This window comes from Solenopsis invicta, chromosome 1, assembly GCF_016802725.1.
Source record: "Solenopsis invicta isolate M01_SB chromosome 1, UNIL_Sinv_3.0, whole genome shotgun sequence".
Taxonomy (NCBI): Eukaryota; Metazoa; Arthropoda; class Insecta; order Hymenoptera; family Formicidae; genus Solenopsis; species Solenopsis invicta.
Window position 1 is genome coordinate 16,160,620 of NC_052664.1, and position 13,157 is coordinate 16,173,776.

A 13,157-nucleotide genomic window follows, 5' to 3' on the forward strand; every position below is an offset into this window, starting at 1 on the left:
CGATAAATGAAATCAATTACTGAAAGGCAATACTCTTTTATCTGTAACTAATTTGCGCACACAATTGACCGATTGCGAAGTAGATTAAATTAAAATTAAAAGAAACATTAGAAGCAATGCGAATAAAATTGGAGTAGATATAAATTTACCATCAGCATTTTATATTTTTATATGAGCATATCAACGAAGAGAAAATTTAAATCCCCCCAAAATTTTAAAAATTATTTGGGCAATATAATGGCAAAAGATTATTTAAATGGCCCTTATATCGAATCACAGAGATATTACTATAAATTCTGAAAGTATGTTAAATCGCTTTGAAAAAAATCAAATAATTTTTTAAATTTTGTCAATTTTATTAGATGATCTTTGCCTTATTCCTCCTGTTTTTGTTTATTTAATTTTTGTTTATTGTCACATTTTTAATAATATTTAGCAATGTTGCAGGATTTTTTATATTTTTTTCTAAATTTTTTAACTTTTTTCCTAAAAAAAATAATTATGAATATGTTATGATAATAATGATAATAAATAGTATTTAAGATCTACACATTTTGTCTCATATAACTCTATTTTGTCTATACCTTTTTCATAAAAAAAATAAAAGTTATGACCTTTTTTACAAAACCTAATATTTTTTCACAATCAAAAATGAGAAGACATTCAAAACTCTAAAATAACAAAAAAAAATAAACAATTTATTAATACAAAAAAATGCTGTTATTATAACAGAAATAATAAAATATCTCTCCTTCAAAAAAATTTTGAATATGTTCATATGTCTTCACATCCGAAATTAAGTACATTCAAATGAAGTTATTGTAAATACAATATATTTTCTAAGTTAGAACTATGTCTGTGACAATTTGAAAAAATTTATAAACATAATGTTAAAAAATAAAACAAATGATGATACGAGTAACAATAACATCAAATAATGTTATTGAGAAAATGGTCTCATAGCGATTAAATGACCTGTGAAAGCACTACCAAGACATCATAGAGAAGACTGTACTGAATTCAATACCAAACTGGAACGCGCAAGCTTTTATTTTACTCCAGCTTTTATTTTATTTTAAAGCTATGCAAATGCGATAGTTAGTTAAAAACAGATTTCTTTCTTTATTTTACCAAGCTATATACACTGATCACTTATCTGATATACTATCAATTCTGAAAACATTTATTTTCGCAAAGAAATTTTTCACTTTATTTAATTTCTTCAAGTAGAAGTAAACATTTAGAAACGTATAATTAATTTTTCATAAACAAAAATTTATTTTTTGTATAAAAATTCTCGAATTTATTAAAAATTTTTTTTGTACATGTATATGCGTATGTATAGATAAAAATAAGTAAATAAAATTTTTCTAATAAATTAAAATTTTCAGTAAAATTATATTTCTTAAAACATTTATAAATTTATTAAAAAAATAAATATATCATTTTTCTTTTTCTATGAAATCTATTTAAGGATGTATGGTTTCTCAAAAATGTTACCAAGAATATAAAAATTTCACAGATTGTTCTATTATTACGTTTTTGTATATCTGCATAAAATTTGAATACAATTCTTTTATTGGTTTAAAAGTTATTTAATTTGTTGTTTATTCCTAATTTTATAAATAACTTTTAAATGAGGCACTAGATCTGTATTAATTTTTACATAAATATTTATTAGATTTATAAAAATTTTAATCTAATTTGTAATGTTTCTTTCTCATCAAGTTTGCAAAAACTGCAAATTTGATAAAGAAGAAATATTGAGAATTAAATCAAAATTTTTATATATATTGACAAAACTCTAATAAATATTTGTACAAAAATTGATTTAGATTTATTAACTCGTTAAAGAATTATGTCTTTAAAACTGCAACAAAATATAGTCATTTTGGTTGCAAAAATTATAAACTATAAATTTTTTTTGTTTTTTTTCGAAAAAATACAATTTTTTATTTTATACTAATTTTTGTAGCAAAAATGAATATATTTTGTTGTAGTTTTAAGCTCGGACTATATATAGCCAGAACATCCTTAAGTTTTTTATATTTTTGCTCTAGATCAGAAGTCAGACATATTTTTTAAACCCTTTCAAAATAGTGATACACGAAAAAAATAACGCTTATTTTATTGAACGAGCGATAGATGTAGGAAGCTAGATTCGACTTGACCACCTGTCATTTCTCACATTTGACATAAAAATATAATTAAAAAAATCACATAATTTAATTGATGTAGACTTATAGGCGTAGGACTTGACATTGAATTGCTGTTACAGTTTACTAGATTACAGAAATCTTAATAAATTTTTAAAGCGAACAAATTTTTTATCAAAAATAATTGGAAACCTCTAAATAATGCTATGCTATTATTATATTCTGCAAAAATATAACTTATTTGCGCAAATTTTTTTCATACCATGAAAAGAAAAGTGACGCTTCAATTTAATATCATCGTAATAATTTATAGAAGCACATTATATATTTATAAAAAGTAAAGTACATGTGTATACATACTCAAAAAGAACGATTTTGCTAAAATATCTAATTTAATTAAATATAGATTTGTCTAAAAAATAATTTTGTTGTATTATCAAAATTGATAAAATTGGGTAAATTAACAATAACATTTTTAACTATATTAAGTTAATGTTAATAGCTTATCAAATTAATTTAACCACGTTAAAAGTTACATGAACAAAAAACTAACTGATTAAAAGTTACATTAATATTAAATTAAAAGTCAATTTTGAAAAGCATTAATTCATATTAAATTAGAAATTATTTTGTTATAGTTTTAAATTAGAAATTCATAGTTTTTTTAAATTACATTACTTTAATTAATCAATTATTACAATACAGATCATTAAATAAATTTAATATTTTATGTATAAATTAATTTTATAAAAAATAATAAACACATATTATTTTTTATACGAGAATGTATTTTTTCTTTTTTATTTCTTTTCTTTACATAAATTTTTAACTTAGGAAAGAAGTTAACAAATTAAAGTTGATGTATTTCAAATATAGTAAAACTATATAGTTAAAGTTAAAGATTAAATCAATTAAAATTAACTAAGTTAAGAAATATAAACTTTTTAAATTTATTATTTAACTTTTAACTTTTTAACTAGTTGTCAACCCTAATCAAAATAAATTTTATATATTTTAGTAAAACCGCGTTCTTTTTGTGTATAATAATTTCCTTGCAAATTAATTATTAAATAGCATACCAAGAATAAATGTCCACAAAGATTAATAAATTACGTTAATACTGTTATATTTTTATATATGTATATTTATACTTACAAATACTGTCAAAGGTGCATAGAAGATTAAAATAAAAAATACTCCAACACACATCAGCAAGAGAGAGAGAGAGAGAGAGAGAAACAACGTAATTGCAACACTTGATCTGTAACATATAAATACATTCAAACTAAAAGGGTATTCAAGATATTGTAATAAATGTTTTTAAAATATTATTATACGCGTTTTAAAACTATTATTACGAATATTTAATTGGCGCTAGTATTACGAAAATATTTGTAGAACATAATGATTTCCGTTAATCACTCAATTGCACTTAATTAACTCATTCGTATAATCAATCTATGTTAAATACATAATATTATATAAATTATATTACAGTCGCATGAAATTGATACGTTTGCAATAACCTGACATAACCTGACTACTAATGATAGTAATACTATTAATTTTAACAAGCTACTGTTACATGAAGTTTGCTTGACGGAACTGTTTTACCAATATTATGTAAGGTAAACGTTTCAGTGATCGAACATGTCCCTATACTCGGACACTTACACAGAAACTTATCATTATTAATTTTAAATGTATCAAGATATCGTTTAGTGTTTATTTTATAAACAATTTATTAAAAACAAGTATATTAGGGACAAGAATTTAGGACATTAAAGACATAAAGTTTTAGACTGTCTAGAAATTTGTCCAGAAGCTTTATAAGTTTTTATTAATTTTATGCAAATAATTTAAAAATGTTTCATATTTTAAAAATGTTTTATTAAAAATATTTTTATATTTTTGCATATTAATAATGTTTTATAATTTGCATTTAAGTTAAATATATAATTAAATTATTTTATCGCAAATCCTTACAAAAATTTAATAATTTTAACTTTGCATCGTTAAATATTCGATTACCGAAATATTTACCTTACTGTTCTGAATGGCAAATTTTTCTTCAGACGCTTATAGATGCTTAAAGTTTGTATATATCTCGATAATGTAAGCACGGTTTCCAGTTCTCCAGAAATTTCGCTCTGGCTTTTTGACTGCTAGAGAATCAAAAAAGAATTTTTTGAGACTCGAGAACTTTTTTACTTTGCAACCAATCGGTCCGATAAACTTATTATTGTATGACTACATATATGTTACATTAAGAAAGTAGACAATTGAATAACCAGTGCATTTACCTATGAGCTTTTGGGGTTAAAGCCCTAAGATATCGAAGTGTCAAAGACGCTTTATATAAACAAATGTTTTATTTTTTATTTATTTGTTTTTGTCCCTAAATATACTTTAGTAATTCAATAAATATTAAAAATGTCAATTATTTACTGTTTATTCATGGGGAGAAGGAGGGAGAAAACTGTAAGAGTAGAGCGTTCAAAGATTATATGTATAAAGATCTTGGGCGTAAATTTTATAAATGCTGCTCTGATAGTAATTGATTTCCGGCAAGCTTCGATTTCCAGTGGGACACTAATCAAAATTTGGCAACCGTGATTATAAGATTAAATCGAGTTACGTCTAAAGGTCTTAAAGTGGCCCTTAATAATAAGTAATATGATAAATATACGCCGAAAGAAACCGAGAAAGTGTGATCACGGTATATACAGTAAGACGATGTTTTCAACTAATCCATGCAAAAGAAATATCTGTTAAAACAAGATAGACAATAGTATCTGACAAAATCTAATATCGTTCTTACAATTAGTCAATTATCGCCATTTCATTGATTCTTCGAACCGCCAACGTTCCAATGTGATATTCAATTCTCAACGGAAAACCGAGAAGTGCAACTCGCGTCACGTCCTGACGTCATCGTTCCCCGGTAACCGTCCGCAACAGTGGCGCCACCACGAGCCAATGGCACGCGGCGTCGTTCAGTTGAGTTTGGTCATTGCAACGGGTCGGATGGCGTGCGATGGCTGATGATCTGACGTCGCTACGTCTACTGCCAATTACGCGTCGCACTCAGGTACGTGATGTTTAATCTATCAACTAGCTGACGTCAATGCTGCGATACTCATTCCGAAGCATTGTCCGTGTAGATCTACGCGTGTGAACGGCTGGATGTTTCAACGCCAATTGGAGGCTGGTGGGACGACGACTCCGCGGGATAGGAAAATCGGACGTTCGCTTTGTTGACATTTCCACGTGTGCGCGCTCATCGTTGACTTCCTGATTGTCGTGTACATATATTGGATAGAGGATGAATACACGCAAGAGGATTACCCAGAGCGAGGATACCTCGGCGGGAAACGGACTGCAGAACCACACCTGGAGCCACGGCAACGACAGCGAAGAGGAGGAGGTCGCCAGCGAGAACACATTGCTGAACGAAGTCAGCGAACAGAGGTTCGTACAACGGTCACGCTTATCAAAATCATTTGTCAGTCAAAGACTGTTATAATCACGTTATAAAAGTTATCGTCAATACTATTGAATTACATTGATAATTGGGTCGAGTGTGGCGTATACTGCACTTGATATCATTGTTTCTTTGTTATATTTTGACCAAGTGAACTCTGCTCTGCTCTGCTATAGTATAATATCAATAATGTTACATTGTTCAGTTGTTTTCAACATTTGTGTTTGATACATTCCAAAGGAGCAAGTATTTCTTAGCAAACAACTTGAAAAAGATCACAGCTAATTTTGCCAGGTACTATTGTGGAAACTGTTTAAAATATATTTGATCAGACAATGTGTACATGTGTGTGTGTGTGTGTGTGTGTGTGTGTGTTTTATGCTATTTTTTACATATATTTCTGATGTATTGAAAGAATAAACACAAATCTTGGCAACAAAAACAATGTTTGACATCATGGGTGTCACAGGTGTTTACATTTTTATTCTTATACTGAATATATAAATATAAATATATAAATATATATAAATATGCTGAATATAAAATTAGATATTTTATATTTATGTAAATATATTAGATATTTAATATATTATTTATTATCCAAATAACACAGTTACAAAATTTGTTTTGTATTACTATTTTGTGTCATTAAAAACATATTTTAGTTTTTACATATTATCAATTAGTAATATTTTGTTATTTTTATTAATCTATTGCTATAATTAGCTTTATTAATCAGATTTATATTAAAAATAAAGTTAACAGGCCTGTGCCAGTCACTGCAGTTCTTAGTGCTGAATAATAATTTTGTATTTTTACAATTGTCGGCTATTTAAACTGCATGCTGCGTATTCGACAGACATGAAGCACAGTCATGAAGCTGGAATATGTAATATTTATGCTCCAAAACATTTATAAAATCCTTTCTCGAAAAAATTGTAAATAATTTTATTGCAAAAAAAATACCTCAGCCAAAATTTGAACCTGGATCTCTATTCCATGAAAGCATCCTTTCCAGAGAGACTTTACAAATGCTTCTGGAAACTTTAATATTATGTATTCTGGTTTCATGACTGTGTTTCAAGTTCAACGAATAAGTGGCACAATTTGAATATGTCAGAGATTGTAAAAATTAAAAATTATTATTTAATACTAAAAACCATTGTGGTTGACATAGGCCTGCTCAACTTATGTTTGACACTTTTGTTTGGATTTAACTTATTATTATATTGTTTTAATTTTAATTTTGCATTTTTTGACATTTTTATGTAAATATGTCACTTAATATTGAATGAGTAAAAACTAATTTTCATTAGTACAATATAATCATAATTTACATTCAATTTCTTACATAACACAATTCCACAATTGTGTTCATGTGCATTAACATTCAATACAAGTTATTATATTATTACTAACTAATGATTATGTCTGTAAGTAATCTCTTTAGTTTCTAACTCATTAATCAACACATTCTCAGAGATAAGATAAGTACCATTAGATACACATTTTTTATCTTAGGGGATGCTGCTGTCATCAGTTTTATCAATTGAACGTCTTGCATACATGTGATTTACAATACAGATTTATGAAATATCAACACATCTTTACATACTATTACATCAAGATCTCACACATATACACAGTTTGTCAAACATTGTAGTTTCTTAAATTAAGCTTTTAAGCTTTTCTAACAATTAAACATTATTTATTAATTTTATATCTGTTTCCACATTTGTTTCGCGCATAACTTACATAACTTGCATAACTTTAGTAAATGTGATAAGTATAACATACTATTAAAACTCATAAAAATTATAGATTATAAGCATTTACATAGGCATAAAACATAATATGTTGAACATAGCAGATGGTAACTTGTTTATTGTCGCAAATGTAACTCAATGTTCCTTTAAGGCAATGCTGGTTTTATTTGTGAATTGACTTCTTTGATCCTCATTTTGAAGTAAAAATTGATAACAAAATAATTTTTTATTTATTATTTTTTTTTTGCCAACAATAAAGTAGAGTTTTATACATTAACATGTGTATTATAATTATGTAAAAGAAATTGTAAAGCAGGAAGCACACTCTTGTATAACTGCATACTCATATACATAAGGAAATTGATTGGTCCATTAGCACATGCATAAGGGAATAAAACCAATCAATTTTCTTATGCATATGGTTATACAGTTATGCAAGAGTGTGTATTTCTCATTTAATTCTGTAAAAAAAGGAAGTATAACTTGATATTTTTATTGATAAAAGAAACAATACCAACATTGCCTTTAAAGGGACATTGAGTTAAATTTGTGACAATAAACAAGTTACTATCTGCAGACTAACATATATTTTATGCCTTAGATATGAATGTGAGTTTGAATAGTACATTATCACATTTTCAAGTATTCTTATCATTACCCAGAAATGTTGTCATCACAAATTAGATATTTTTAATTAAAGTGTTACAGTTTTAGGTATACAATCGATAGAATTTTCTATAAATAAAAAAAAATTATTTTTTTTCTTTTTGTATAAAAAAAATAACAGATGAAAATGAAAAAAAAATCTGGTAAAAAACTAAAAGAAATTAGTAATACAGAACAATATCTAAATATGTCAACTAATATATGAGTATGTAGTAGATATTATACTAAAATTAAATATAATTACAATAAAAATGATCTTTGACACAAGCTATTATATCTTAGGTAAAAAATTATATTTTTCCAACATTTATTATTTTTCAATAATTATTATAACAGAATTTTCATGATTTAATAAAATGCAATCTGATATTACATTTACAAACGTATTCCATGGAAAATACTATGAAACAATAAAGATAAAATGCATATTACGTATTATAGACAAACTCATTCTACCCCAATGCAATGCAAGACTTGTCCAATCGTGACGTTTGCGGAGGAGAAAATGCGACGTAAACTACGATTCTTCTTCATGAATCCGATCGAAAAGTGGCAAGCAAAACGGCGTTTTCCCTACAAGTTTGTCGTCCAAGTCATCAAGATCATCCTTGTGACCGTACAGCTCTGTTTATTCGCACACAACAATTACATGCACGTAAATTATACATGGGACAATCGAATCACATTCTCTCATCTCTTTTTGATGGGATGGGAATCTTCTCAAGAGGTATGCAAATTGGTCACACTTAATAAATCTAAATGATATTTTCGTTTCTTGATGCTGTCTAGCAAAAGGTGAAAATATTGCGAAAAATAGTATTGAAAGATATAATACTTCAATTGTATAATATTTTTCATCGCGTAACTTGAAAGAGTTTTAGAAGCAAGCTTAAATAATCACTGTATTTTCACTGCTTTGTGTCTTGATTTTTTAACACTTAAATCAATATATCACAACATAATAAATTATAGTGTAGACATTTTTCGATATTTGGATTGCTATCTTATATTATTAAATACGAAGCACATGAATATCAACTTATGGCATTCGTAAATGTTTCAGGTACCTGCATATCCACCTGCGACCGGACCATTGGCTATCTACAAGCGAAGCGATTTTTACGATGCTATCGATCATGCTCTGCACGGTTATTACAACGTCGACGATGCTATTGGCTCATACTCCTATATAGCCGAGGACAATTCGGTTGGGCCCGTAACTTTATGTCTTTACCAGTATAAGGAAGGCATTATATTCGGTTTCAACGAAAGTTACGTATTTGACAGCGAGATTGTGGAAACGTGCATGAACATCAGTCTTGAAACCTTCAATACATTTAACTCATCGCACAATCTTCTGCAGGACAGAAACATTAACGTCAATTTCTCCGCATTAGTACGCGCCCATCTCAAATTTGCTCTAAAAACGGTAAATCTGAAAGCAGCTGGACCAATGACACCACCTGATTGTTATCGTTTCAACGTTAAGATCATCTTTGATAACCGCGACTTTGACGGACAGATGTTGCTCTCCTTAGACGCTGAGGCTAGGAAGTTGCAATGCAAAGGTGATACCCGTTACATCACAGACAATCGCATCGAATCGGCGCTAAGAACTTTACTGAATTTGCTTGTCATACTGATCTGTACAATTTCTCTATTGTTATGCTCGCGAGCGATATACAGAGCACAGTTACTGAAGTTTGAAACTATTAACTTCTTCAAGAAAACGTATGGTACAACGCTAAGCCTTGAAGGTCGACTAGAATTCTTAAACTTCTGGTACATCATGATCATCATCAACGATCTGCTCATCATTATTGGTACCGTCATAAAAGAACAAATCGAACGGAAGCATTCCGAAAGTGATCACTGGAATATTTGCAGTATATTTCTTGGAACCGGGAATCTGCTTGTATGGTTCGGCGTATTGCGTTATCTTGGCTTCTTCAAAACGTACAATGTTGTTATTCTAACTCTAAAGAAAGCGACACCGAAGGTGGCAAGATTCTTAATATGTGCTGTTCTCATTTACGCCGGTTTCACATTCTGCGGCTGGCTGGTGCTTGGTCCATATAATATGAAGTTCCGTTCTCTTGCGACCACTTCCGAGTGCCTATTTGCGTTAATCAACGGCGATGACATGTTTGCTACATTTTCCATCACGTCTTCCAAATCGGCTGTGTTATGGTGGTACTCTAGAATATATTTATATTCGTTCATTTCGTTGTATATTTATGTTGTCTTAAGCTTGTTCATTTCTGTGATAATGGACGCATATGACACGATCAAGATCTATTATCGCGAAGGCTTCCCGAAGAACGATCTGCAAACCTTTATAGCTCCATGTACAGATGAGGCATCAAGCGGCATCTTTAGAGATGACTCCGAAAGAAGTAACTTGACGGAGTTGTTTGATCGATTTTGCTGTTGTCGGAAAAGGCCCTTTTACGGATCTTTCTCCGAATCTGACTCCTCAACTAAATCCGAGCAACCGTGTGGCGGAGCCATCTGTGTCTAGTGCATTAATGAATAATACCGGGAGGTATTATGGTGCAATTATGGATACGCGGCACAACATTAAGTCGGTTGCACCAACATCTTTAATTTAATTATCTTTGGTCAATTTCTTGCCTAGATTTGATTCTAAAAATTATATGCAACGTGATTTCTCATATTACTATATTTGTCTTTTTTTTTATGTTGTAGAAATCATTTTTTGCAAGGAAAATTGTAATTATTAGAAAAAATGTAATGATTTTTTTAAAAATTCTGGAAAAATGAAGAGCTTCTACAGAGTAAATAGCTTTTTTATTAATATAGTTTTGATCGTTCCTCAATATTAGAAAAATATTAGATTAAGTAACGTCCAGGAAGAAAATAATTCTCTTATTGAATGTTGGTGCAATGGAATCGATGAAAAAAGAGAGACAGAAGTGTTTTCATGAATATTTATAAATGTTGATAGCAAATTTATTCAACAATCGCGACACGTTTATGCAACGTGAGACATTTCTGTTACTGCCATCTCAGTTTAATTTATATAATTTTACAAAAGCATTTATTTTAATAGTACAATTGTAATAGATTGTCATTTTTGTTTTAATTTTTAATGGATTTAAAATAATTGGTTACTACAGAAAAAAACGGCTATTAAATAACTTTCTACTGAATTCCTTCTAATAATTCATTAACTTCCACCATGTTAGTTAAGCCATTTTTTCAACATGTTAAAAAATGCACAAAATAGTTGCGAAGCATAAACAAATGCGACAAGAAAAGAGCGTTCAACTGTTAACAAAATAATACCGAAAATTTATGTACATATAGTATTTCAGCGAAAAAATTCTTGTATATTTGCATGTATAATACAATTATATATATTTATTATTGTACTTCGCGTAATCGTAAATATATCTTATACTTTAAAAACATTGTAGAAAGCATTGTTTTATGTAACATACATTGGTTTTATGATAGATATAATTTCAACAAATATTCTCGAAAAAAGTGAAGTAATTAGAAATCTCATACAAAGGATCTATAGTGACAATGTGGCACAAGGAGTTGCGAGTTTACTCTCAGTGCCAAAGATTCGGGTTCAATTCTACCCAGAACAGTATAAAGCCTAGTTTATGCAGACTATAACCATATGAAATTTGTCAATCATAGTCGATTATCCTTCTATAAATTGATTATAATAGATCAATTTCTTACGGCCTGCATAAATCAAACTTAATTCTTTAGAAGAGATTACCACCTCTCGGAAGGAAAAGGCAAAAGCAAATCACCGAGAGTAACTCTAATAGGAAAGTTTCTTCTAATAGGCCATTCGGAATCAGCGTTAAAACTGTAAATTCCATATATACAAAAGAGATCGCTTACGCGCTGACAAGCGTATAGCACGCGACGAAGAAGATACAAGAGATGCAGCTTACTTGTTACATAAATCAATCCAGTGTTACCAAAGTTATAAAAAGAATATGTAATATATTATCTAAGTAAAATTACCCAAGTTTATTAAACTGTACATATTGAGTATTCTATTTTAATGGAAACAGTGAAATATCTTGAAAAATATGCAAGATACAGAAAAATGTTTTTGATATAAAAGTTGTCACGATCTGAAGAAAAACGAACAATAATAAAGTTAATTTTCGAAAAAAAATTTTATCGCCAATTTTTAAAATAAAGTGTTATCTTTTTACATAATGATTCTTCTATTTTGCGTATAAAAGCATTAAGGTAGATCAATGATTTTTGAGATATTTTACACTTTATTCTAACACATTTCAGCATAAAGGATAAAATAACTCGTAAACTATTTAGTTTTTGGCAATTGTACTCTAAAATGTGTAGGTACGAAATAATTAAATAAATTAATTGATGCAAGGAAAACGTATTGTTGTAAACTTTTACTGTTTCCATTATAATAGGACACTCAGTATATATGCACACACACACACACACACATATACACATATGTATATGTACATCAAACAACTATTAGCTTATATTTCATATAAAATTGATATTACAGTAATATCAAATAATATGAATTAATGAATTACATGGTAATAGACATTTTGATGCATGCGTGTATTTTATTAAAAAGTCAGAGATAGGATAAACATACACAAAAGCAACATTTATCCATAGAAATATATTTATATTTACATTGAAGTACAATAAATGTAATTTTTTTCTAATATCTGTTCTAAACATTTTTACTTTTTGTATTTCTATATTTATATATTTTAGATATAATTAGAAAAAAAAACTAACTTAAACTGCAAAATATTGCTGTGTCATTGGATTATATATATGTATATAAATTAACAATTACTTTACTAATTGTCTTAATATAAATGTTCTACTAGATATTTAATCAACCTTGATCAGCATTAGTCATGCTTACAATTTTTTTCACAAAAAAAGTATGACTGTAGAACTTGTAGTCTAAAAAAGGAACCTGCAGTTAATATAAAAAAAAAATGATTGTTCAAGGTTTCCAGTGCAGCAAAAGAGAATGCAACTCAAACTAGTCAATACATAGTTATAAAATTCCTATTTGTTTCAATTTTC

The 13,157-nt window shown here is 28.4% G+C and overlaps 1 protein-coding gene across 1 annotated transcript; it reads left to right on the forward strand.

The window, feature by feature from the left end:
* The first annotated feature begins 5,118 nt into the window (after positions 1-5,118).
* Positions 5,119-12,783, forward strand: LOC105194299 (mucolipin-3). The gene is made up of 4 exons (XM_011159152.3): positions 5,119-5,247; positions 5,321-5,627; positions 8,514-8,799; positions 9,136-12,783. The coding sequence occupies exons 2-4, from the start codon at positions 5,482-5,484 to the stop codon at positions 10,591-10,593; spliced, it is 1,890 nt and encodes a 629-aa protein (XP_011157454.1). The 5' UTR covers positions 5,119-5,247; positions 5,321-5,481; the 3' UTR covers positions 10,594-12,783.
* The last annotated feature ends 374 nt before the right edge of the window (positions 12,784-13,157 follow it).